Source organism: Kwoniella bestiolae, chromosome 5 (genome assembly GCF_000512585.2).
Source record: "Kwoniella bestiolae CBS 10118 chromosome 5, complete sequence".
Taxonomy (NCBI): Eukaryota; Fungi; Basidiomycota; class Tremellomycetes; order Tremellales; family Cryptococcaceae; genus Kwoniella; species Kwoniella bestiolae.
This window is the reverse complement of record NC_089245.1, coordinates 366,506-391,650: the sequence shown is the minus strand read 5'-3', so window position 1 is coordinate 391,650 and position 25,145 is coordinate 366,506. Positions and strand designations below refer to the sequence as shown.

At 46.7% G+C, this 25,145-nt stretch overlaps 8 protein-coding genes across 8 annotated transcripts; 2 read left to right on the top strand and 6 right to left on the bottom strand.

The window, feature by feature from the left end:
- Nucleotides 1-856: 856 nt before the first annotated feature.
- Nucleotides 857-2,944, bottom strand: I302_106539 (uncharacterized protein; the record flags this gene model as incomplete). Its single annotated transcript, XM_019192814.1, has 7 exons — nucleotides 857-1,062; nucleotides 1,230-1,410; nucleotides 1,630-1,773; nucleotides 1,861-1,876; nucleotides 1,957-2,060; nucleotides 2,187-2,361; nucleotides 2,505-2,944. 7 exons carry the CDS (start codon nucleotides 2,942-2,944, stop codon nucleotides 857-859), a joined length of 1,266 nt encoding a protein of 421 aa, XP_019045811.1.
- Nucleotides 2,945-3,856: 912 nt separating this feature from the next.
- I302_106538 (uncharacterized protein) lies at nucleotides 3,857-4,490 on the top strand (the record flags this gene model as incomplete). Its single annotated transcript, XM_019192815.1, has 4 exons — nucleotides 3,857-3,945; nucleotides 4,006-4,126; nucleotides 4,192-4,278; nucleotides 4,344-4,490. The coding sequence occupies 4 exons, from the start codon at nucleotides 3,857-3,859 to the stop codon at nucleotides 4,488-4,490; spliced, it is 444 nt and encodes a 147-aa protein (XP_019045812.1).
- A 337-nt stretch (nucleotides 4,491-4,827) lies between these two features.
- On the top strand, nucleotides 4,828-5,461 carry I302_106537 (uncharacterized protein; the record flags this gene model as incomplete). The annotated part of the gene is made up of 4 exons (XM_019192816.1): nucleotides 4,828-4,889; nucleotides 4,950-5,055; nucleotides 5,153-5,239; nucleotides 5,357-5,461. The coding sequence occupies 4 exons, from the start codon at nucleotides 4,828-4,830 to the stop codon at nucleotides 5,459-5,461; spliced, it is 360 nt and encodes a 119-aa protein (XP_019045813.1).
- A 381-nt stretch (nucleotides 5,462-5,842) lies between these two features.
- I302_106536 (uncharacterized protein) lies at nucleotides 5,843-6,286 on the bottom strand (the record flags this gene model as incomplete). The annotated part of the gene is made up of 2 exons (XM_019192817.1): nucleotides 5,843-5,999; nucleotides 6,129-6,286. The coding sequence occupies 2 exons, from the start codon at nucleotides 6,284-6,286 to the stop codon at nucleotides 5,843-5,845; spliced, it is 315 nt and encodes a 104-aa protein (XP_019045814.1).
- Nucleotides 6,287-7,270: 984 nt separating this feature from the next.
- I302_106535 (uncharacterized protein) lies at nucleotides 7,271-8,176 on the bottom strand (the record flags this gene model as incomplete). Its single annotated transcript, XM_019192818.1, has 2 exons — nucleotides 7,271-7,397; nucleotides 7,482-8,176. The coding sequence occupies 2 exons, from the start codon at nucleotides 8,174-8,176 to the stop codon at nucleotides 7,271-7,273; spliced, it is 822 nt and encodes a 273-aa protein (XP_019045815.1).
- Nucleotides 8,177-10,714: 2,538 nt separating this feature from the next.
- On the bottom strand, nucleotides 10,715-12,085 carry I302_106534 (uncharacterized protein; the record flags this gene model as incomplete). The annotated part of the gene is made up of 2 exons (XM_019192819.1): nucleotides 10,715-10,985; nucleotides 11,976-12,085. 2 exons carry the CDS (start codon nucleotides 12,083-12,085, stop codon nucleotides 10,715-10,717), a joined length of 381 nt encoding a protein of 126 aa, XP_019045816.1.
- A 1,117-nt stretch (nucleotides 12,086-13,202) lies between these two features.
- On the bottom strand, nucleotides 13,203-15,023 carry I302_106533 (uncharacterized protein; the record flags this gene model as incomplete). The annotated part of the gene is made up of 10 exons (XM_065870293.1): nucleotides 13,203-13,285; nucleotides 13,349-13,388; nucleotides 13,457-13,529; nucleotides 13,591-13,935; nucleotides 13,996-14,122; nucleotides 14,198-14,289; nucleotides 14,347-14,386; nucleotides 14,480-14,654; nucleotides 14,763-14,896; nucleotides 14,951-15,023. 10 exons carry the CDS (start codon nucleotides 15,021-15,023, stop codon nucleotides 13,203-13,205), a joined length of 1,182 nt encoding a protein of 393 aa, XP_065726365.1.
- Nucleotides 15,024-15,766: 743 nt separating this feature from the next.
- Nucleotides 15,767-23,208, bottom strand: I302_106532 (uncharacterized protein; the record flags this gene model as incomplete). The annotated part of the gene is made up of 14 exons (XM_019192821.1): nucleotides 15,767-15,907; nucleotides 16,026-16,152; nucleotides 16,235-16,376; nucleotides 16,501-16,803; nucleotides 16,927-17,127; nucleotides 17,241-17,521; nucleotides 17,635-18,143; nucleotides 18,247-18,420; nucleotides 18,546-18,734; nucleotides 18,802-18,940; nucleotides 19,143-20,974; nucleotides 21,033-21,306; nucleotides 21,402-21,761; nucleotides 21,827-23,208. 14 exons carry the CDS (start codon nucleotides 23,206-23,208, stop codon nucleotides 15,767-15,769), a joined length of 6,054 nt encoding a protein of 2,017 aa, XP_019045818.1.
- Nucleotides 23,209-25,145: the final 1,937 nt, after the last annotated feature.

Sequence of the window (25,145 nt, the reverse complement as noted above, 5' to 3'; positions counted from 1 at the left end):
CCTACTCTGTCATTCATGGTGACATTCAGTAATGATTAGATTGCTAATTTTGCTTTACTATCGATCATAGCCCGATTCTCACCGGACGATAAGTTCTCAAGACACAGAGTAACCATCAAGAAGAGGTGAGCCCTTGTCTACTTACAACTCATATATACCCCTCTCCTTCAGGGAAGGCATATCAAAACATATAACATACGGAATAGCGCAAGAGGGGTCTCAGCGAGCGTTGGCTTTTACGCCTAGCTGGATCCCCCGTGCTTCGCCATGCAATGAATTTCTGGCGAAATACCCCCCCACCCACTCATACTCTTCGGACTTCAGCTGATATGATTTTTTTCCCCTGTGCAGATTCGGTATCCTCCCTACTCAGCTCCCTTCTAAACCCTTATAAGACTTCATTCGGGCCAGTCCCTCAGTAGAATACGATGAAGAATGAGCGGGATGGGCCTAGAGCAAGTAGTGGTCGAGGGGTTTGTGGGAGTGTTTGATCTTGAGGCTGAGATCAATCGTAGATTCTTGTTTTCTCTTTCTGTTCTTTTGGATACCACCTCTGAATGAATTGTTGTATATCACCGAATCAACCCAAGTCACGGCAATTCAGAGATTCGTGCCCTGTCATTGTCCGGAGACCTACTTGTTCAGAACAGCTACCCAAGACGAGGGATCGATGGTTCCTCGCCTACACATGTTGAACACTTCTCTTTCGTTCATGCCCAATATAAAATATAATGCAATATGAATACTCGTTAAATCCATTATGACGCACCCCACCCCACCCCCTTTGTATCGTACATCGTCATTCTCACAGATGCATCCCATACCTTTGTCACATGACTCCCCATAAGATGACCTACTAATCCAAATTCCCACCCACATCCCAACCCAGATCTTTCTGCCTCTGATGTTCCTTCTGAGCCCTTTCCGGGGTCTGCCTTCCCTTCTGTACACTGATTTTCGGATGTACCCCATTTTCAATGTCGTATGGCCGATTATCGTCCGCCCATATGGTGTGTAGACGGGCGTGCTGCTCTTTAACCCAGTCGTCGAGTTTGAGCCAGTCTGGGACGCACATAAAAATCAGTTAGTCAAGCGTAGATACATACCGAGATCGATTGATTGAGAGAAGCTGTCTGAGCTATGTTGAGATTGTGATGGAAGTGCACAACGGAGCTCATAACACGATCCAGTAGATCATGCTGAATAGTAAACGGAAGACCAGCACTCACGCAAGGCTACGGTCTCGACTCCCACATCAAGCTGATTCCAATCACCCATCGTCCAACCCATATCTATCCGTTTCACCGGATCTGTCACCGGATCAAGATGTCGCAACCACTGACCCGTACGTGCATCTTCGATCTTTATGATATGTGCTGGGGGCATTTCGGCGTTGCCTATCCATGAGACCTGGGTGAGGGAGGGGATTTAGCTTTACATTACTGTTCAGGAGTACGGGAGGTTCAGGTGTTGAGAACGTCGGATGATAGGCTCGGCATCAGGTTGATAACCAAAGAATATTGTTTGTGGGGTTGAACATCGGGATGCAAGATAGCAGATTTCGGGAAGGGCGCAATATGCGGAGATCGAAAAGGAGTAATGGAGATACCTGAGGTAAAGCGCACTCACCAGAGGCCAACTCATAGCATATGCCAAACCCCTAAAGTAATCACCAAAATAATGTGATCTCCCCGCCGAAGTACCCCAATACACATTGTCCGCACAATTCAGATCTTTAAACCCAGATATCAAATTAGGCATGACCAGTATTGTCTATGAAAACGAGTCATCAGCCCAACCAATACCCCACCATCGTAGCTAGCTGTTGCGCCGATGAGATAAACATGGTCTATCACTCACATCATCATCCGCTTTCCTATCGACAGAGAAAGAGAATACCTTTCATCAGCTTTCCCCCTCTGCAAATCGTTTTGCTCATTAAAGGAAGTCACTCACATCACGAATCTAGGACGTCCTTTCACTCTTCCTGGACCGCTGTACTCCTTAGCTACCCATTTGAAATATTCGTGCGTCTTTCCCAAATCTATATTATCTATCATCTATGGATCGAGCAAGCACATCAGCTCTGTTACCACATTCCTGGATGTGATAGGTTCGTCTTAATGTAGGGGATTGAGGGTGCACGAAAAAGGGCAAGATGTAAGGCGGCTGAAGACCCCACTCACAGGTAACATCACCATATCTCCAAATTCCCTCATCTCAGCTTCCACCTTGTTCATCAGTACCGTCCTCGCAATCGCTTCTTGACCTATGGGGTTCTCGGGGAAGGGCGGTGTACCCAGTATGAACTTTATGGTGAACTGGTCGGAGGGGAAGTCGGGTATGACCACTTGTCGGTATCTGGTGTCCACAGGAGTATCAATCAGCATCGCTACGGCCCACAAGATATACCTGTCCTATGACTGTCCACCGAAATCATACAATCCCCAATGAACCCATAAAGGATTATATTAGACGTGGGTAGAACCAAAAACTCAACTCACAAATCCCTTCTCTCCCGCTTATCAGCTGCCGAAAAAATCCCCAGAAACATGAAAACCCCCTTATCCTTCCCATCTAGCGGAATATCACACCCGATCTCATGAGGTTGAGCCGAGGCCAAAAGCGAAAAATCAGGTTCCTCAAACGACCGCTGTATCTCCTGATCTACCAAGTGCGCATCCTTCCCTTTTGCAACATCTTTCCCTTCCCCCGAGTCAGCCGGACTATCATGCGAGGGTACGGTATTGACGTCCACCTCTGGCGGATTGGAGGTGCTGGTAGCTGCGTTGAGAGCTAGGATGACGAGGATGATGATGGTGATTGACAGAACGTATAGGGAGGATTTCAGACGGATGGATGGACGGAGGAAGAGTTGAGGGGAGAAGATGTATTGGCGGACTGAGGGGCGGGTGAGTGGGTAGGCGCGGGCTGGGGAGGTCATATTGCGGACATGGGGGAGGGGAGGGGGTTAGGAGACTGCTGGTGAATGGAGATTGAGAGGTGTTGGTGTTGGGTGATACTGAGTGCGGGGTCCAATATCGGTGGGGACGGCAAGTCGGGGAAGGATGATACTTGTGGTACTTTTCGCTGCTGATTTTCTATTTTGGGACGGGTTGACTTGGTTATTGACGATCTAGTTGGATTCGTTTTGACAGTACGAGTACTTTCGCTATTCGCTTGATGGTGATACTAACAGTAACAGGGAGTGGTTGGTGCCCCGAGCGCTTGTTGGATGTTTGGGTTAATTTAGATTGTACGATGAATCGTCTAGAAATGGACTTCTGCCTTGGTTCGTGGGTGTCTTTGATACTTACTTGATGAGGTTCCAGCGATAATCGTTAAGTACAGGTACTCTTATATTACTGTACCAAACAATAAGATCAAGGTGATCTGTACATATCTCCTTCATCCTATGCATTTCGTTCCTTAACCTTTCACTCCCTGCATGTAGGGCCATGGGGAGAGAGCGAGCTTGGCGCGTATTTCTTTCTTCATTATTTTCCCTCCACATTTGCACGCGAGCTTATGCATATTCACCTTAATCGTTCAATTGCTGATCTCATCAGTCCAATGCAGGAGCAGCAGCAATGGTGTGCAGTATCTACCACCCTGCCCGACTGCGGATGCAAGCTAGCTCATATCTTGATACCTGGTGATATAGAGATGCTTAGATGAATTATTGTTCATGGACATTTGACGATGGATGCACTGTGCGTCCAACAACCACATTCAGGGATGAATAGCCAACGTTTATGGAGGTCATCACGATCTTAGGATCACATCAGTTCAATCGATATATCCAGCTTATATATTAGAAGAGCAATAACCTTGTTGTATATCATATCAACTTGAGATGGCCTCATCAACGCAGACTGCCTCCGGATCTTCGGACAAGGAAGATCTGCTCGAACAGCTCATAGAGCTTACGGAAGAGCTAGAGATGTAAGCATGACTTTCTCTCTGACTCATCTTGATGACTGACATCTACCTTTTGATCCACAGCTCAGCACGAGATCACATATACGAGAAAGAAGAGTACGAAGCATGCATAGAAGCGGCAGAACGAATTGGGCAGGAGGAAGAAGGGAAAGATGCATTGGAGGAAGCCGGTATAGTATCTCTGGTTTGTCCCTTCTGTTTAATCATGACCACAGCTGCGCAGGTATAGCTGACATGGTGTGGGTACAGATAAACGACATGAACGAAGCTGGGATAAGAGCAGAGGGGGCGGAACAGATTCTTGAGGAGGTCAAGTCGGAGATGCAGAAATTATTGGTAGGTTGCAACTCATCAGATCCTGAAGAGGGGTAGGAGACATAGTGACGATGGGAATTTATTAGGATCGAATTAAGAGAGAAGCTGAGTCGCTGCTGGGATCGGATGAGTACAAGCAAGCTGTCGAGTTGTTGAAGCAGATTGAGGAGGGGACTTATAAGCCTGCTGATGAGGATGAAGAAGAGGACGAGGACGGGGCAGAGGATCAGTGAGGTAGATGGTGGACAAAGTCACTTCCAGCTGTACATTTCAGACTCGATGACTGGCTTCATCTCCATGACTATGCATTTGTGATTCACTCCATTTGGATGATATATCTCGTCTACCTTGGCTCGGTAGGAGAGGTGTTGTTGACTACCGGGTATGTGCGTCCACGTGGTCTTTGCGGGTGGTGCTCTCGCCATGACCTCCACATGATGAGACCAAAACACGATACACTCTCTCATACACCATACACCTTCTCATACTTTCTCTCCTCACATCATCCAATATCAATCAGCTCGCTACAATCTTGACATACATATTCTACAAGCGAGCAAGCCAACCACAATGTCAGACTCAACATCCCAAACCCTCAAACAACTCAAGATCAAAACAGGCGTAGTCAAGCGGTAAGTCGTTCATCCTCTTTTGCGACCGGTGGGCTGACCAGAGTTCGGAACCGGGTGTAGACTACACAAAGAGGAATCAGTGTATATGCAAGAAGTGGTAGATCAAAAGAAAGTAGTTGAGAAGCTTAAAGCGGACGATGCGGAGGGGGCGGATATAAGAGCGGCAGTGAGTGCGACCTGACGTGACATTCACATTCACATTCACCTTCTCTTCTCAATCTAGTTCGAATGTGTCGCGACTGATATTGTCTCCGACGCGATAGGAACGAGTACTGAGAGATTCGGAGATGATGGTTCCTAGAACGAGGGGGCAGTTGGAAGAGGCCGTACAAGCTTTGGATGATCTGGTCGTAAGTCATTCTCAGCCGGCATTCGATTTATCCCTATACTCAGTATCTCTCTTCACATTTTGCGAATACCGGTCTATCTACTGAATCGAGTTGCTGACTGTGCTCCCTTGTACATAGTCCGCCCTCAAAGCGGAAGAATCGATAAATACCACCACAGAGTACAAGGACGCAGCGGATCAACTTAAGACGATAGAAGCTGCTTGGGAAGCTTATGATGGGTAGATGGTGTAGCGTCTCAGTACGCCGTAGAATCAGCTGTATGAAATGATGAAGGAGTGGTTTTTCATCTGAGGGTGTATCATCTCGTGAACACAACTCTCTCTTGATCTCAACCTGTCAACTGACTGAACGTTCTGATAACTCACTTCTCACTCAGCTTAGTATGGTCACTCCCACCTTCACATATCCAAATACGAGATTGCCAACTTACCCCCCTTCTCCTCCTCCGATCGTATATCTCATCATCTAACCCTTTTCCAACGCAATCGCTCGACTGAGCGACAGACCGAATCAACGACGTGAACCATGCATGCTAGCTTGAATACACTCGATGCAACCCAATGATGAGTGACAGTATCATAATCGGTACTCTACCAATACGACCTAAAATTCAGGTAGCTCCACCTCAGGCCCATAATCATGATCGTCTTTACCTTCAAAGACTGATTGCGTCTGTCCATCCTTCTTATACCAATGTAGCTCATCCCCTTCGTCATTCTCCGTTCCTATATATGTCGATCCTTTCGGAGCTTGCTTCGCACTATACAGTACAGTGAAAGGGACCGAAATCGTATCATACATATTAGTACGATGTCATTCAGGAAATACATACAGTGTACTGCCTTACGATTCGAGAAACGAGAGGAATGACGAACGGGAATGAACTCACAATTTTCCGGGGACTCTCGCTTTGTAAAATCTGCGAAACGTGCTTTTAGATACACGATTGTCGGTGGCCGTGCTGCTTACCCCCGGATATGCCGAGGTGGGTGTAGGGCTGGTCGAACGACTGGAGGGTTGTGACTGTGATTCCGTATCGCTGAACATGGTTGCTATACTTCAATCACGCTCGAATATCTGTTCTCTCTTAACTTGCCAAGAATTGGAAAGGGGGAGAAAGATCGAGGGAAAAGAGAATCTTCGACCCGTTTTATATAGAACAGAATCAGGGTGGCAAATATGATTTCCCCAGTCAAGTACCACGCACATGTAACATACTAGAGTTGAACTGCGACTGGACTTCCTTTGATTGTCACTCCATTATGCCTGTCAACCTTTCATCGTCTGCGAGGTCTCGGTCAGGGTGCTGATGACGAAGTAGAGCTTACGATAATATACGAATCCGAAGGACATCAGCGCTCAAAGCTCCTCTAGAGTCAAGTCCAGTCACACGCGCCTACTCCCTTTCAGAATGGCTCCGTATGTGTTGTACGATTGGGTCTTGAGTCAGAGATCGATATAAGGAAGAAGGGGTATCATAATTGCTTCTGACCTTACTTCGCCATCGAGCGTCTCGGTGCCGGGTAAAATTGGACCGCGAACTATCGCCTTGTGATAAGTTTTGTCTTGATTCATCTCAAGATCAGGAACATATGGGCTATGTATGTATGATCAGGACCAGGGCGGAGACCACTATTGTTTAGTATGGGGTTCGATCAAGAACTATACAAGTGTTGAACTGCTGGACTGTATTGATGGTGCAATCGTATCTTCAACCAACGTAAGACGACTATGATCTTTGCGGATTGGATCGCCTCGCGGAATTGTGCAAGACATTAGGATCTTAAGTCGACATTTCTGATGAAACTGTCGTGTCATCATGTCATCTTTCATTTTCAGGTCCTCAGTCAACAACAAACTATGCATATCTTCCAACACGTCCATCAATATAGGAGGAGGCTCTGGGGAGGAAAGGAATGGATGATATGCGATGTCAGAAACAGCCACTTTTTGTATAATAATGTCAATAAGGACTTTCCTAATAAACACGATTCTACCGGAGAGTCCAATCCGCACAGCTCAGCTGATCAGCTACTTTCTGAAAGGCACAACCAAGGAGTACCCAATCTGATCCTTCGTTTCGAAGACGTACACGGTGTCCTGCGAGGTGCGTTGGGAATAGGCAAACTTGTATCCCTTACCAGGGAGTTTGCGCAACCTACATATCACACCACGCTTATAAGCTTGAATGCCCGACTGACTACAGCAGCAGGGGTAGTAAAAATGGAGGAGTGACACTGACACATGATCTGGTACGTAGTCTTTACCATATCTTGACGCCTTGGTAAACACGGGATCACGAGGGGTCGGATAGTACTCTTCATCGTCCGTCTCCTCAGCCTTTGGGATTCGACTTGAATCAGCGGCTGAGAGCGGTCGGCGGGGATAATCATCATAACCATCATGATAGTATATTCTTGTATTACCATAATCACCCTCATCCACCTCATAGAAGAAACCTTGAGCGTGACTTGTACCATTTTCATGAGGGTCGCAGTTGTGTTCTTCACGATTTGAACTCCGATTCCGATCGTTGAGTGGGTCGAAACCAAGTGTATCAAGATTATAAAGGCTCCCACGGAATAGTCCTTCAGGACCAGCAGATGGGGTATACAGATGGTCGAAGTCTTCGTCAGACTCATGAGTGGATCTGGTCGAGCTCTCTTGATGCTTATAAGAAGCATGGTACGAGTCTTCCTCCCCAGGTGCAGGCCCATATCGATGTTGAGTGAGGCGAGTACCATCACTCGAACCATACCACCCCCTTGGGGGATTCTCACGACCACGATCGCCAGCTCTCGAGTAATCCGTATCATTGCGATTTGAGTATTCTCTACCCCGATAATGATCAGAGGTCGAAGGGTGACACTTCCTGGAAGGATCGGGACCGTGACGGAGGCGCTCAGAGCCTGGTCGATGCCTGCGACCGAACGTCATGTTCGTTAACCTCGAACGTCAGGCGATGATCTGTAAACGATACTCAAATTAGGAAATCAGGGATGGAAACCTCGACAATAAAAAAAGGGGACGTGTACAGTATGGAAGAACATTGAATGCACATGCGCCATATGCTCAATTATGTACAATGAGCAGAATGCGATCTCCGGGTACGAAGCTGTTGAGCATTGATCACAATAGAACCTCCTTTCGTACCATAGCTTCTCACACAGACTGGTCCGTTCAATTGACGTCACTGCAAGCCTGATGACACTCACCACATCCATTGTGTACTCTTCAAAATTGAAAGGACATGTCAACATCAGGTAGATTCCCGAACGGTACCTCTGCTCATACGGATGTTGGCGAATCGCTATTGAGGGTGGCAGTAGAAGGACGCAGAGGTCCGCCGTCCATCATTTTGTCTTGACAATGTGTGGGATTCATCAGACTGCGCATGCATGGGGGAATACGATCGAATCTCAGACTTGAAATCCATTGACCATCTCATCTTTACTTAAGGACCGTGAACTGGTATGAGCAGAGCGAGAGTGTGTAACTCATCCTTTACTATGTCGTTAAACCCATTCTGACCGGAAACCCCAATTCTTCGAGGACCAATTGTACGACCAGGACAGCATACATGTGTTATTTGTATACTACAGTATAATATCGTGATGCGAATGAAAATTCAGAAGTCCCCAACCGCATCAACCTATTCAGATCCTTGTCGGAATGGCAAACCCCTGCGAAAAGCCATCTCGACCCTTATTCATCTCGAAAATATAGGTGATCGTTTCCGAGGTCTTTTCAGAATGGGAGAATTCATATTCTGGTCCCGGTAGTTGTCTTGAACTGCATTTTGTTCCACCATCCCTGTACGTCAGCATCGAGGAAAAGAAAAAAGCGCGATGTAAAGAGAGGGCTTACACATGGTCAGGTATATTATCTTTGCCTTTCCCTTGAGATCTCGAAACCTTCGGGTGACCGACAAAAGCATTATACTCGTACTCGTCTGGACCTTCTTCATGTGAAGAGGAATGCGGATGACTGTGAGGAGAAGCGGAAGAAGGATGGTTCCGAGGTATACATCCAGACTCTCCCCATCCCTTGGATCTTCTTCCCTTGAACCTTGCCGAGGGTGATCTCCTCCCGTGTCCCGCTGGGCCAGGTGTGCAGGACCGAGGGAAGCCGTGGTCAGGAGGTCTCGAAGTGGCATGGCGCTCTCTATTGTCGTACTCCTGATAGACTTCGAAAGGAGAGGCACGCTCATGATGTGTGGCACATGAGCCAGGGTCGCACTTCCGTTCGTATGTGTCTCGGTGATCCCCTTGAGTATCATGCGTACGAACGTGAGCTCCATTATCCCCGGCTCGCCCCCCAAGCATCTGCACAGTCTCTTCATAATCCCTGGAGATAGGATGACGATAGTAGTCCTCGTTGCTTTCTCCAGCTCCTGTTTCGCCGTACCGATGATATGTATGGATTGAGCCGTCGTGGGGATCAAACCTCTGCCAAGAGGAGCTCGTAACATGACGACTACGGGTGTCATTGGCATTAGATGCATGATGATCTCTTCCTGACTCTGCGGAGCTCGTACGAGATTCATTTCTTGGGAAATGAAATCGAATAACAGTGGTTCTTGGAGATCCGTATTGGGAGTCTCGAGTCATGTTTAATCAGTTGCAATCGAAGTTTTGGACACAACACCAATGTGATACAGTTGATAAAAAAGATTGCCTCTCATCTGGACATATGTTGGGACACATATAACTGAGTCAGATGTGATATAGTGAACTATGTACGAAGTTGCGATCCCAGAGGTAAGAATTCTGGGAAGGCACTCTCCCGCGCAGAGGAAATCCTTTCATGACCATTTTGTAAATAGCCAGGGTCTGGACTGCAGTTGAGCTACTACTCGAAGGAGCTCTCTTGTCAATGCTTCACGGTGTATTCGTGAGGTATGATCTCAAGCACACAGGACGGTCCCCTGCGCGGGTACAGCCATCGAACAGCATCGACGGAGGCCTTCTGGTTGAGATCACGGTAGCCAGCTTCATGCCCAATCTATAGAAAACAACCGATCTAACCACTTGAATGATATTTACGACAAACGAGGGGAGTCTGTGATGCAAAGGCTGTACTACTATTCGTAGGTATGTCCTGCCACATCTCCGCTTCAATCCATACAAGCACTCGAGAACCCAAGATGCATGATCGATTGATGGAAAAGGACACGATAGCCAGCCCCCGATCGCTAGACTTTTCGACATTGGTTCGGATCGTCCTCGTACCAAACCGGGATACGCTGCTCATGGCCCAAAGGGCTGCGAAACACAAAAGTCCCCGTACGGTTCGCGGTGTCCTGGGTATAGCGAAATAAACTGTATTCTCTTGGCACCGCTGCTCGCCTACATCACACAGCGTATATTTGCAATCCTAATTAGCCACTAAGCATGCGTCGTGATAACGAAATCTCTCACACATTCTCCGGCACTTCGCAATCGCACCAAGCCAGATCCCATGCTGACCATACTCTTATTCCGCCCCGACTTGCAGAAGGTTGGTGTTGACGTTCGCGGGGATATGAAGCCGAATGGCACCTGTTGTCCCCGTAGGGAGAATCGTGCCCTCTTGTATATTCATGGCCATCTTCATTGTTGTGTCTTTGGCTGTCCCTCCCTTCGTGGGGGTGATAGTCACTATACGTCCTTTCGCGGTTATAGTAATCATCATATCTTTGGTCCTGATTTCGTCTTCCGGCGGGGTCGTCCCTGTAAGTTCGACTATCGGTGTATGCATGACCCATCTGGGAACCACCGTAAGCTGGGGTCTGATGGACATAAGTGGACCTCGGGGGATAGTTAGGTCGAGCTCTCGTATTGACGATTCGATACGAGACGCCACTAGGTGATCGGTAAGTTCCAGAGTGAGAAGCGTGCGTACGAGCCGGCCGGCGACGATGGGCAGATTCTCGATGGTAATGATACTCTGAATATTGGTTGGTCATTCTGAGTCGTTAACAATTTCAGCTAGTGCTGGTATAGAATATACTATGTATGAGTTCTGGCAATGGGAGAGGTCAAGGATAACATGTGCTTCTGGGACATGTTGCGATGACAACGGGTATATGTATATGAGGTCTTTGTACCCTTGTATACAACGAAGAGCCCTAGAATTTGGATGCCGGACCTCCTTTGAACTCGATCCTTTGAGAAAGGGTGTGTTAGTTCTGGACACGTCATTCAGATTGTCACGATGATCCTTCACCTTATTGCATGCTAGCCCCTCATGTGCGGGGCTGAGCCAGCAAATCGCATACGCTCGAGCCATCATGCCAATGGACAGGAGAAAATATTGCCACATCTGCGATATCATGATGGGATTTCCAGACTTCTGATCTGTGCACCACATCCATTCATGTAACTGGCAAGGCATATTCACCATATGAAATACCATCTGGAAAGGAAACGCTTCCACGAGAGAAGTGGTACAGTAGGAAGCGGCACAAATTTGCAAGGATCGTTCTCTTAGATCAATAACAACAAGCCACCAACACAAGCCAAATCTGGAGGAATCAAACACATTTCGCCCTTGTTAACTCTGTGACGAAGACCGGTTGAATCCTTCTTATTTATTTTCAGTGTGCTCATGGGTCCTGTTGTCCGCTGTGATATAGCAATGGGTGAACTGACTGCGAGTTACTTTCGTTCCTGTATAGATTCGCCCTGTATGATCTTCGCTAAATCCGGCAAACAGATTAGTGGGACTTTCACGAAAAACGTAGGGACAGACTTACGCCTTGGCAATCTCGTCATAATGATACCAAGAGAAGTCTCCGCCCTTTGGACGGACACCTGTGGTGTTGGTCTGAAGAGAGTCGTGAGTGATGTTGCCTTGCGTAGACATATTGAGAGTTTCAAGCTGGAGTGAGGATATGCCGACTGAGATGAATTTTCTGGTGGTGGCTGTGAACTTTTCGTGTGAGGGTTGAGAGGAATATCACATTAGATCGGTCGAAAGCAAGACCTGTATCTGAATAATGTGTGATCATGCATAATCGCCATCGAGGAAGACCTCAGAGCTTCCCTTCGGTGGCCCCGATTTGGTCGCACCCTCGAAGGCCAACGTGAAGGGTGGAACAAACAAAAAGGATCGACGCCTGTTACGTTCTACCAGGTTTACCTTGTTCATTGTCTTTCATTTGATCTCATCGAGAAGCTTGTCCTGCTGAACCTGCAGCATGCGTCAGAAGCTGGATTACGCATGAGCAACATTTGGCCAAATCATCTCATGCTGAGGATCATCGCTGCAAGATGCATCATGTTGTACAAATTCTACGGAGAGGAACACTCTTCCTCATCAACATCATTGGTTTGCGTGGCACTAGCATGTGATCTGCTCGGAGACGAATCATCCGCAGTGGATTGCCGAGTTTGTTGGCTTGCATCTACGATCAGGCGATATCAGCCACGCCAAACTTGCATGGTTCATTGAGCAAGTCCCGAAAACCCACCGCTTCGAGGATTATCTGCTGATCTCGTGGATCCACTTGATGTTGCTGAAGCAGCCTATGATAAGCCGAAAAACATACTAAGCTGAAATCACTTATCATGCAGAAGCATCATCCATCCGTCTCACGAATAGGTAACCGGTATATTTCCGAAGCAACTTTGGGTTTCTGCCGGCGTGAGTGGACATCTTGTCGTTCAATCGATAAGAAGCGGTCTGGAAGTAGGTATATCTATTGCTTGGACAGGAAGGCTAGGCTGGCAAGTTTGCGAGAAATTGTATAGTGTCGGGCGTTTGAGCATTCGTCTCGGTCCAGATGTTGTTTATATCATCGTTGTTGAGGCATATACAACACAGAACAACGATACCCTCCCGATCCTTACGCCAGATATCGGCCCTTTGCCATTGTCCATCTATCCATCTTCCTTCCCTTGATACCGAGCTTGTATCGTCCTTGCATCAGCCCCTGTTACACAATGACATCCGCCCCATCGCGTTCCTTTACATCTATTCTCTAAAGATGCATTCGTTCTTGCTTCCGAGCTATCTTCTCTTCCAAACTTCTCCGCAGTCCATCCGCACATATCGAACAAAATTCTATTCGAATCATCAGTAAATGATGACTTGTAGAAAGATAGGGGGGAGCCATGGATGACGTACGTGGGTGCGTCACATTCCTCATTAGGCATCCTTCGTTCGTCTATCGTTCGCACGTCAGTATTACTTGTAACAACGTGATTCGAGTGGGTGAGAGGGCAATGGACATACAGGTCTGAGCGTCATATGACCTTTCAAATCGAATGTCGGGTATGCACCGACATGGCCCAAAGTATGGTTAAATCTATACGACGGATCAGCATTGATGGTACACTACCTTGCATTGAAGATCACCAAAATCTCACCTTCCGTTCCCACCATACTCAATAACCTCCAAACTGGTTAACATCTTACCCCCCAAACCAGCCTCAGCCTTTCTACCTTCATCGGTCAGCTCCACTTTGATGACGTTCCTACTGTCCTTCAAACCAGGAAGCATAATGTCTAACCATCGTCTGTCTAAGGATCCTTCCAATCCATCGGCAAAGTAGCGAGATAAATTGAGCGTGATTCCGTTGAGGGCGAAATCGAGATGCGACGGAGAAGGAATGGAGGAAAGTGACGTTCGAAGTAGAGCAGTGGGATATGACTGGCTCACACTTGAGGAGGAGAAAGTGATGTTATATTCCCCTTGGTCGAGATCCCACCAGCTAGTCGAAATGACATCACTTCAGTATGCTGTTGAGGGAGTTGGCATGGACACAACTCACGGATAAGCCTGTACTGCCATCTTAGCGTCCTCTATCCTCACATTATCAGGATCAGATAGATACTTCTTCCATTTCAGATGATCGAGATTCTTGGCCTTGTCGGAATTGACACCTGTATAGACCCAACCTGTCATCACAAAGAGCGAGGTTAGCACTAACCTGTGTGATGAAGTCGTCCAGAGGCGGAGAGTAGGGTACACACCCCCATCGTATTCCTCTCCTACAGGTATCAAACTATGTCCAAGCTCATGGCGAAGTACCTGCGGACCATTGACTTTTGAAGCGGTGATAATGCTATCACCCACACCCACATGAGCCTTACTCAACTGAATTATCGAGATGTTGACTCACGTAAATTCACCTCCCAAACCTCCATACAACGGATCGTTACCTTTCGATACACCCCAAAGTCAGCTGACTATCCCCATTTCAGTTGCAAAAGACGAGCGGCTGAAGAATTGTTTTTAAGAAATAATGTACTCACCCAGTAGAACAGCCTGATCACATCCTGCTTTACCCGCTCCACCTTCTCTAATCCACTTACAAGCCCTCCTAGCTCTTCTGGGATGTTTGACATATACCGCCCTGAGCTCAGAGCCAGGTCGATATAGTCCCAAGGCAGCGCCAGGCAGAGGTTGATCATGAGTCCCGATGCCTGACTAAATTTATGAGTTGTCAGCGGAAGATGTCGGCGGATGACTGATGAGACAAGAATGGGAAGGCCAGAAAGGTGCACTATACAAAGAAATCTGAAAGGCTCAACTCGCCTGCTCAGACGGTACGAAAGCCATCCAGATATTCAACAGATCAGCTACGCGTCTCAATGCCCCATCGGGAGAGATAATATCGTCCTTCAACCATTGCACGTCTTCATGGAATTTATCGAATTCTGCCCGTGTGTCTGTTCAACGAGCTTTCAGCGGACGACCATCTGATTCTTCATGGTAGTACTCACACCCATCAGCGAAGATCATCAAGTTGAACTTCTCGTCCGCATAGCTAGTGATATGAACAGGATGTATCTCCATCCCATTCAAGAAATCGCTCAATTCTTTCTCGTTATCTTGGTGGTCAAGTTCAAGTAACTCGTAGTTGATCCTCGGAGGGTGAGCCGGATGATAGTCTATGATTGCCCGCGATATACTTTCGGCGCCGGATAAAGGAAGTTGAGATGTTTGATAGCTTGCAGATGCAAGTGAAAAGGCGAGGAGCAGGTATGACAGTGGCACCAGTGACAGAAGGATACTGCAAGGTTTCAGCAATCGAAAGAGACGTCAGTTAGGTCTTGGGTAAAACATGGATCAGAGATTCTCACCTATGCATTGAGGGCAGCATCATCGACGATCCGCGATGCTCCTCCACGCTGACGAGTGGCACAAGATGTGGTCTTGATGATGGGGTTACAATAGCTGGAATGAGGGCACTCTAAGGTAAAAGGGAAGATTCCAAGTAGCTTAGTGGAGATATCTGCTCGTAGACTATGACGTTAATTGGGTGGAGGTGAAAGGAGATCATAGCGAGGAACCAAACAAAACCACACAAGTATGAATCGCAAAATGCAAGTATCGTACTGAACAATGGATGATTCAATGATATCTAACATGTCCAGTAAGTTATGTATGAGTATACCATTTATAAGAAACGGAGATACGACTATCGTATAAAAACGAAAGAAACCCATCATCGGTCATCGCAATGTCAAGTCTATATCCCTAAACCAAAATACAATATACAATGCAATTTACTTTTACTTTTACGTTCACTTTCACAATCACTCTGGTCCGCCAATGAATCCTTTGACCTGTCCTACTTTCTTCAGATATTCTCTCACGGACAACCTCATCTCCGATGCGACCTCCTTGGTTAGTATGTCCGTTACTAGTGGGTAGAATGTTGGGATGTGCTTTTCGAACTGATCAATTCAAATGTACGAGATCAGTACCAGAGACAGAACCAAAGGAGAGAAAGATCATGATCCCAATCATCGGATGGCAACGGAATAGAACCAAATGAGAGAAGTATCCACTCACAGCCTCATCCTCAAATCCATGACATCCTTTCAAAATATCAATAACCACAGGTGTCCAAGCGGTTATATTTCTAGGTTGGGTCTCTGGATCCAGCGCAATGAAATCTTTGATAATCTCCGTTGCCAAGCTGTAAGTGCCATCCAACAAACACCATTAGCCTCAATCTCGGTTGTATACCTCATATGATGAGATTGGATCACATCACTCACGGTACCAATCTCTCCAGCACACCATTCCTAGTAGCTCTGTGAGCATCTCTTGGATCTCTGTACATCCGCAATAGTACGTTGATGAGTGTAGCTGCAGAGCTCGATTCTTGTTTTAGCAAGTTGGGCAGCTGCTTCATGAATCCTATTTTGAAGATGAATTTATTAGCATGGATTACATTGACACTGTCTACCTGGCCATAGTGACATCAAGCTGAGGGTACGTCGCGAGCTAATACACCCAAGATTGATTGTATAACCCAACTCACCAACTTTCCAAAGCTTCATCCTCAAATCCTTATCGGCGTTGAATTTCCTAGCGAATCTCCAACTATCATCCAGCACGCCCATGAACCTCAAGAGATGTTCCGCAGGTATCGTATTATACACTTCATCGTTCTGTAATAGCTCATGCGTAGTTTCGATCAAAAGCAATTGTAGAACACACTTCACGATGATCTGCTTGAATATCCTGCGTTGTTCGCCGTAAGTCAACGAGGTGAGGGAAGGTGGAGGGGAGGAGTCGGTATATGGTTCGAGTGGGGCGGGAGCCACGAATTTCTGGAACGGTGCTGTTTTGCCAGGCATTAATCAGTGTCGTCAGCAAAATGACACAAAATGCCACTACGATGTAAGAAAAGAGGGTGTTGTAGGCAGTCAAAGGCAAATTCAAAGGCGAAAACAGGTTTACTCACCATCCGCATCGTCCATAGTCCCACTAGGTTCTACCTCAGCATGCAAGACCGGATCGAAAAGTTGGAAAGCAGTTGTAGTCTTGAATAATTGTACAAAAGCAGAAACGATCGACATCCATTTTTCGGGCGACAATTTCCGTACGTTGCTTTCGAGGAGTTGTTGGAAACATGATGTACCTATACGTGCGAGGGTGTCGTTTTCTGTAAATGAAACACAGCACAATCAGCACCGATACCAGCGATACCACGCATCTCCTGTTCCAGTCTCCATTATTGATATCTCCCCTAGATTGCTGATGGACCAAAGAACTCACCCTGGCAGATACAAGCCACAAGAATATCCAACAACCCATCCAAATACCTCTGCAGCACCCCAAAATACACCGTATACAGATCTATCAAGTCCCGCAGCGCAGAGATCAGAGTGGTAGATAACCAAACACTCATATCTTCTGCTGATCTAAATCTAATATCCGACTTCGCTTTGAGGATAGCGAAGATGGGGAACAAGACCTGTTGGCAGACTGTATTCCAGAATTCGGGTGAGAAGCCTGAACCGTGCGTTTTGAGTGTACCGAATAGGCAGTCGAGGGCTCTGAACAACAACAAACAAGAACATCAGTAAGCAAATCTTCTATCCCCATCCATTCCGAGATAGGAGAACAGGACGAGATAGAATTTTGTCATTTAAGGAGGAAAATCACTCACAATCGCCTGACTTCCAGATCCTCGCCAGTCATGATAATCTCATAGAAACTATGTAAAACAGGCAACCAATACTTCAACATCGGGTCGTCCGAGGGTAATACGCTCGTCACCTTCTTCCCCTCTTTCTCTAGATCCTCATGATCATTCAGATCTACACCGTTCTCGTTATTGGAGATTTGAGTTTGTTGAGGGGGTAACAAACATTCCGGACATTCCAACATCTTCGGCACCAATCCTCTAACCATCTCTATAGCTTGTAAGCTGATTTTCTGAAACTTCGATACCTTGCAGAAATCCGTTATGCACACTGTCAGATCCGAGAAACTTCCATATTTCACCACGAGGGAAAAATGTTCTTTGTAGACTAGTTGAACGAGCTCAAAGGCGTAGTTGGCCACTCGCTCAGTTAGGACTTTGGAGGATGCAGAGAATACTCCGAACATCGTTCGCCAACCGGATCGAAGGTTTTGGACTCTGGCTTGGAGCATTTGTTGGAGGCATTGCAGCACCTAAAAAACCCAAATTATTAATGAGCATAACCTGCAACCTGTCTTCCTTTTGTTTTATATGGTCTGAAGTTGATATTGTAAGATATATGAACCTCAAACTCACCATCTCCCTAGCATCGGAATTCTTATTGTTCACAATAGTATATTCAAAAGGTCTCAGGAAATCCTTTTGGAATCCGAAATGGGACAATTCCTCTTTCTCCAAGAAATTCATAGCTAGTTGACGCAACGCATCGAGAGCAAAGAAGCTGACATTGGGGTTATTGTGACAGCATACCTAGCGCGTATCGAAGGTCAGCAATGTTCCCTCACACCAGCGAGACGAGATTAAGGTACAAAATCAAAGGGATACGATCTTCTTATTCGTCACAACATGAGCAAAGCAAACAGTCTTCTACTCACCTGATTGAAATGTTCTCCAAGGATCAACCATATATTGGACCACTCCAGCCTTATCCTCCCCATATTATAATACGAAATCTCCACCAGCTTCTGCAAGCTGAACATGCGTGGTCGAGCGGACGATCCGGACGACTGAATCTCTTCCCATGAAACTTCGCTCAGAGCTTGCACGAAATCAACAATTGCGGACTGAGGCACCAAAAACTTAACAAATCAGCTACTCTGCCCAAACAAGGCTGAACAAGAATGAACATACACCAGATAAGTTTTTGGAAGTCGAAAATACCATATCGGCCGCTACGGTGACTTGGGAAGACCTAGATTCCTCTGCTACTTCCTCTGCGGGGGCTTTCTTCCTTGAGATCGTGGTGGACTTTCTCTTATCTGATGAGCTTCTGCGGCAGAGGACATCAGCATTTGATGTTCTCATAACAATACTCCCACCTCAACATAGCAGCAAGAGATATACAAGACCCTCCTTCTCCAATCTTTCTCATTACACTTCACTCAAATGAACTATTACACACCCAATAGCCCTCACCTCTTTTTTCAGAGAGGAGAGGCGGGGTAATACCCAATAGAATCAAAACAACTCACGAAGTCCTATTCAAATCCGGTACATCCAACCCACTACTAATCAACTGCATCCTCTCCAACTGGCTCACACAAACCAGCACGTCCTTCCACGAAGACTTCAAATTACTCCCATCAGAGACAGCTACATCAAGCAGACACTTGATCGCCTCTACGTTTTTCGGCTTCATTTCCCCCAGATTATTGAGGTAAGTGAATTTTGCGAGAGTAGTGACAAAAGCATTCCGTTCCAATTCCATATCGAACAGACATACAATTTTGATCGCACTCTTCAACCCATCGAGACAAAGATACACTACGTCGAGATCATCTGTCTCCTGGAGAGATCCTGAGATACCAGCTAGAAAGGGCATCCAGGCAACTTGGAACATGAACTGAACATGTTCGAGCCTACTGGCCGTGTGGAATTGATCTGTCGGTCTGACCAGCCCACGACGCTGTTGACGGACCATAGCTTTCAGGATGGATTCCGTCTTACTTGCCATATTCTCACTTTGGGCCACGTACGCTTCCCTCTGCAAATCCCTTCCTACACTCGTCAATCCACCGGTCGTAGCTGGCCCTTGGGGAACTTCAATCTCATCTTTCATCTTGATCTCGTTATTCTGAATCTCATCGTACGTCTCTTCGAGATATTCTTGAGGCAGGTCCTTCCCATCATTGATACCCCGGTTATTCTTCACAAATTCCACTTTGGTCATTCGTTTTTGTTTGAGATTCGGGTTATGCGCATCCGTGTTGAGCATGATAATGGCGAAAGCATGGATATAAGCCGCATCGGCATTCGCAAAGAATGTATCGGGATTTCCATGGATATACCTCTCCGCAAATTTCAACATGAACCGGTCGATCTTCTGGGCTTCTCCAGGTAATCTGAAAGATTGGAGGTACATCCTCAAGGCATCGGTGAATTTCATTCTTGAGAAGTCCAACATGTCCACAAAAGCGTGCATGATCGCTACGTGGTCTTCATCCCCTTCTCCGAGGTATTCTCCAATCATGGCTTTGCTTAGACCCTCGTTGGCATGCAGGAACCTAGCGATATCTTGAGGTGCACTGGATCGAATGAAACCATGTTCGATCAAAGATGCGATACCCCTCTTAGGCTTGAAGTTGAACTTCTTGATTCCATCTTGTAAGGTGTTCTTTCGTTGCTTGGCGGACTCAAACCTTCCTACATCGTCTTCCGCAATATCTGGTGTGTTGAATCCGTTCGAGGACACTCCGGGTACAGGACTTCTAGCTGAAGCGTCAGCGGGCCATACAGGGGTAGGAGCGGCAAGCTGGGCGGTTGAACCTGAAATGGAATCGGAATTATGATGTCGTCCTAGACCATCTTCGCTTTGTCGAGGTTGATCCTCCTGTGGAGCTTTCGTAGCAGGGTTTGAGGTCGACCACGCAACAAGGGATTTCAGAGCAGCGACAAGACATTCGAGCGATTGTCGACGAAGTTTAATTTCAGGAGATAATCCAGCGTAATGAGGTGCGTTGTGTCCTTGATCGCCTGCTAGAGCTGAAGTACTAAGTGAAGGTGGTATAGCAGGTCCATTCGATCCAGAAGCTTGTTTCGATGATCCACCTTGACCCAATTCTTCTTTACTTGGAGGGGCGAAATGGGTTTGACCAATCTTGGAAACAATGTTCATCAGTTTTTCGTAAATGTTTGCGAGGGCCGCTCGATCACAGTCATAATTGATGTAAATCTCTACTAGAGCTTGAGGATCCTGACATAATCGAATGAAAACACCCAAGATAATCGATTTCTGCCTGATGGTTGAATGTCGCATCTCGAGGATGGGAATGAATATCTCGTTGAGCAGCACTTCAATCTCTTTCTACTCGTCCGAACTCAAAGATCAGTATTGTACAAGACATTCGAAGAGTCTCACTCACCTTCATCTGAGCCCTCATATGCTTGAGCATACACCAGAAGATCTCCACACTAAGTTCGAACACCTGGTTGACGGAACTAACGGCATTTCTTGACAAACTCAAACAAAGGTATTGCTTGGTAGCTTGTAAGAACGGAGTCATCTCCAGTGAAGTATTCGAAGGGATGCAGACGAAAGGGTTGGTGAAGAGATCGGCATGCGATTTGAGGACGGTAAGGACGAGGTGTAAAGACAGAAGTTTGGATCGCATCGCATGGGAACGGAGGTCTTTCTCGCTATTTGTTGGCGAATGTTAGCAAATTCACCTGAGGCCGAAGAGCGAAATATAGCATAAAGAGGGGAGGAGCATATGGCGGACAAAATAGCTCACCTCTCCGATACCAAAGGCTTCATCGTCAATTTACACAACGCCCTAAACACCAAGAAAGCATCTTTCACAAACAGCTCCTCGGTGGGTATAGGTCTACCCATAGCATCCAGCGTTCCCTCCTGTTCATCCAGTCCACCAGCAGCACTAGCAGTCGGACCATCATGCATAGGCACAGATGGAGGAGCAGATGTAGGTTCAGGCGTATCGAGGGCATCTCCGTTTGGTACAGGGATGGAGACGGTATGTTGAGGTAATTTGGGTGGTGAGGAGGGTGTGGAATGGGATGGCTCAGCATCGGAGGCTATGACGGCTGGTGCGGTTGGGATGGAGTCGTTAGGGTTGGGCTGGTCAAACGATTCACTACATATACAAAAAACATGAGTCAGAACGCTGGTATCACGCTCCAAGAGTTTGTGTTAACTCACAGGGTCATCTTCTCCTCCTTCTTTTCACTCTCCTGACCTGGCACAGGCGTCTGAGGCTGCGATTGCGATGCTTCGTCTCCATCATTCTCATTCTCTTTTGAGCTCGATAAGCCCAGACCCAATCTTCTAGCCTCATTCTCGCCTATCGTACTTCTCCTGCCACTCCCCGACGCAGCTTTGATCTCAGGTCTCACCACCCTTCCAAAAACATGATGAACCATCTGTGTCAATCCACCTTGAGCTACAACCTGGTTCGCAGCATCGTTCGATAACAAAAAGACATTATACACCGTCCTAACAGCCTTCAACAGGGAAGATTGATGGACCAGCATACCTTTGTCGGTAGAAAGGACTATGGCCATAAGCGCTTTAACAACCTGCAGAGCTACCTGGGGAGGTGAATTTTCGGAATAGGACAAAGTTATCGTATGAGTTATTAGATCTGCCAGAGGGGACATTCCCTTAGGTGGACCATAGGGTTCACTGAAGAATGAGTGGGAGATCAACTTCGATAAGAGGTCGAGGGAGGTGATGAGGATTGGCACGGATGTGGTTTGGGGGTTCGATATGGCCAGTCGGAGGGGTTCGAATATCTCTCTAGGATGTAGATACGCCGAGGCAGAGCCCGTTCCATCAGACGATTGACATAGTTCCAATGCTTTCTGGGAGGCTGCTCTGAACGATGCTGATTTTTTGGCTTCTTTCGAATCTACCAGTAATTGTAATGGAGGCATTATCAATACCGTAGATAATTGGTGTAATCCCGGTGTGTTGGGTGGTAATGACATGGTATGACTCATGGAGAGCGTCATGGTACTGTCCCTTCTCGAGTGAGATCCCTCACTTATACTGCCCTGGGTGGTTGGTCGAGTCGAACGTGGTCGAGACGAGGGGGTGGAAGTGATAGAGTGAAGGGACGTGACGGAGGTTGAAGCTGGATTGGAGGCTCTTCTAGAGGATGAAGATACCGGTCTATCACTTTCCCTCCTGACCGACGAAGGAGCCTGTGGATGTTGAGAAGAGACTACACTAGATGATCTGACTGGTGTACCGGTCCTACTAAGCTCGACATCCTCTAATGTCTCTTTACTTTCATTTTCTGTTAATATAGAAATCCCCTGGGATGGTTTGGGAGGAGGTGGAGGAGGTGATAAAGGTATTTCGGATGGACTGAGCGGTTCCACCTGAGGTTCCTTGGATGAAGGGGCAGGTGGGAGCTCCTTGACTGGTGTTGGAGGACCATTCTGTATTCCCAATCCGACACCGACATTACCATCTCGCGAGGGAGTCTCCAGTCCAGGTTGATCCGCTGATACTTCGACAGACGGAGGTGTCGCCAAGGCCCCGTTCGTTTCGCTTGAGGATGGTGCTGGTTCTCCCATCGTGCTCTGGCGGATTCTGAGGATGGTATGGAAGAGTTATGGTTGGGGTATATGTGGTATGTATATGTGTTAGCAGTATCTTTCTTTGTTTTTGGTATATGGTGTATATGGTGGACGTGTCTCTCTCTCTCTCTGTGAGCTTAGCTTTGGTGTGATGCCGTTATACCATGGTATTATTAAGTGGTATACTCATTTAAATGAGGGGTCGGAAATATCCTCATACCGCATTCCTTTATTCGTAGTGCTTGACTCTTTACTTTGACATGTTCCCGTTGCTGAGTACCGTACATGCCTGGCATATGCATGCAGGAGCATGATTGACGGACTGTACAGATAGATAGTCCGATAATATGGCATGCTTGCGGTACGGCCACAACGACCATAAGAACCTCTTCGACTGGATCGTCTCATGCTCGCCATGGCATTGGTCTATTTGCGTTTGACGCGTCTGCTCGACAGAGCTCAGTATCACGTTGGATTTTACTGCCAGTGAGGATATATATTGGATGGTATGGTCTCAGAAGCAGCTCAAATAGTCAAGCCAAGACAAAGGTATCGTATTCCGAGTAGACAGATGAAACAATCAGCGAGCGAGTATGATGCCATCACACTACGAAGACTCCCTCCTGATCTTCTCGTTTCAGATCTCCCATTCTCCCAGAAACAGCTCAAGACTCCTTGTTCTATGCCACTTGAACCCAGGAGTGCAATAGCGGTATCATCCCTCTTCGGCCATGGTCATACCGGAGAGTAATCGAACAAGTCGATCTGCCATTTATCTTTCCTGTATTCACATCTTCGTCCGTAAATCCCGGTACGGTACCCTATGCCTGCCGGTTCCCGGCAGCTATGCATTGACCATGTAGGTATATTGAGTCTCTGCTATGCATAAAAGCGGTTGTTTCAATTACTACAATTGCCATTGAATCCTCTGTGGAAGGGTAAGAATGTTGAACGCCTCTTACCACATACTTCGATTGAAACGAAGATTCCCTATATCGGTTATCGGACATGAATGTTCAGACAAATTCCTGGAATCGGTTAAACCTCACTTGACCAGCGGATAAACCATACTCGTAGTTGTATCTGTTGTTGCTCCTGAGAATCTCATGTACGGCCGGGTGAAAATGTATGGGAGACGCTGCCGAACTCATGCTTACTTGTACAGCAGTACTGTGCATCTACACTTTCGCTTTTGCTCCTGTAAGAGAGACTTTCGGAGTAGGCATTCCTTACGAGGACTGCTGCATCATCAGAAGATACAGGGGAAAGAGGTAAGGAACGGGAATTTGACGTCACATCAGGATGACAAGGAGTGATACCCTCGTTCCTACAGGAAGGATATGGAGGAACAACGTGGTCGTGTCGTACTGCTTCGCATGAATATGTAAGACATGTCTGTGGAATGACCATATGTGCTTTATGGGAATATGATGATGTATATGGATGGACATGAAGGTATAGCACTGTACTCAGCCATATGCATACTTGATGATACTCAACAAGTGTCGAATCCAAGTATATATACTTATATACTGTATAGTATACTCGGAATATTACTTTACGTTGTGCAAGGTTAATGATTAATGGCTAATGGACTAATCCGTACACACGACGTGCCAATACATAATATCTCCTAAACTGTGTAATCCGCAAGTAGAGTAAATCAGCATCACAAGACAAGACGACACAGCTTTGCTCTATAGATTATCACATACAGTCACACATGATCACATCCTTATCATCAAGTCATAGTGACCATAGCAAGGCATAGTAGCATAGTATAGTGCTCGATCGTATAACCACATAACCACCTCACACAAGATCGCCAAGCACAAGCCCATATATCTCGTAAATCACCAGTCATCACCCCGTAGTAGCGCATTATCAGTCACAAATAAAAAAGGTTTCGGTCAGCCTTCCCTTCTGCATTTCCT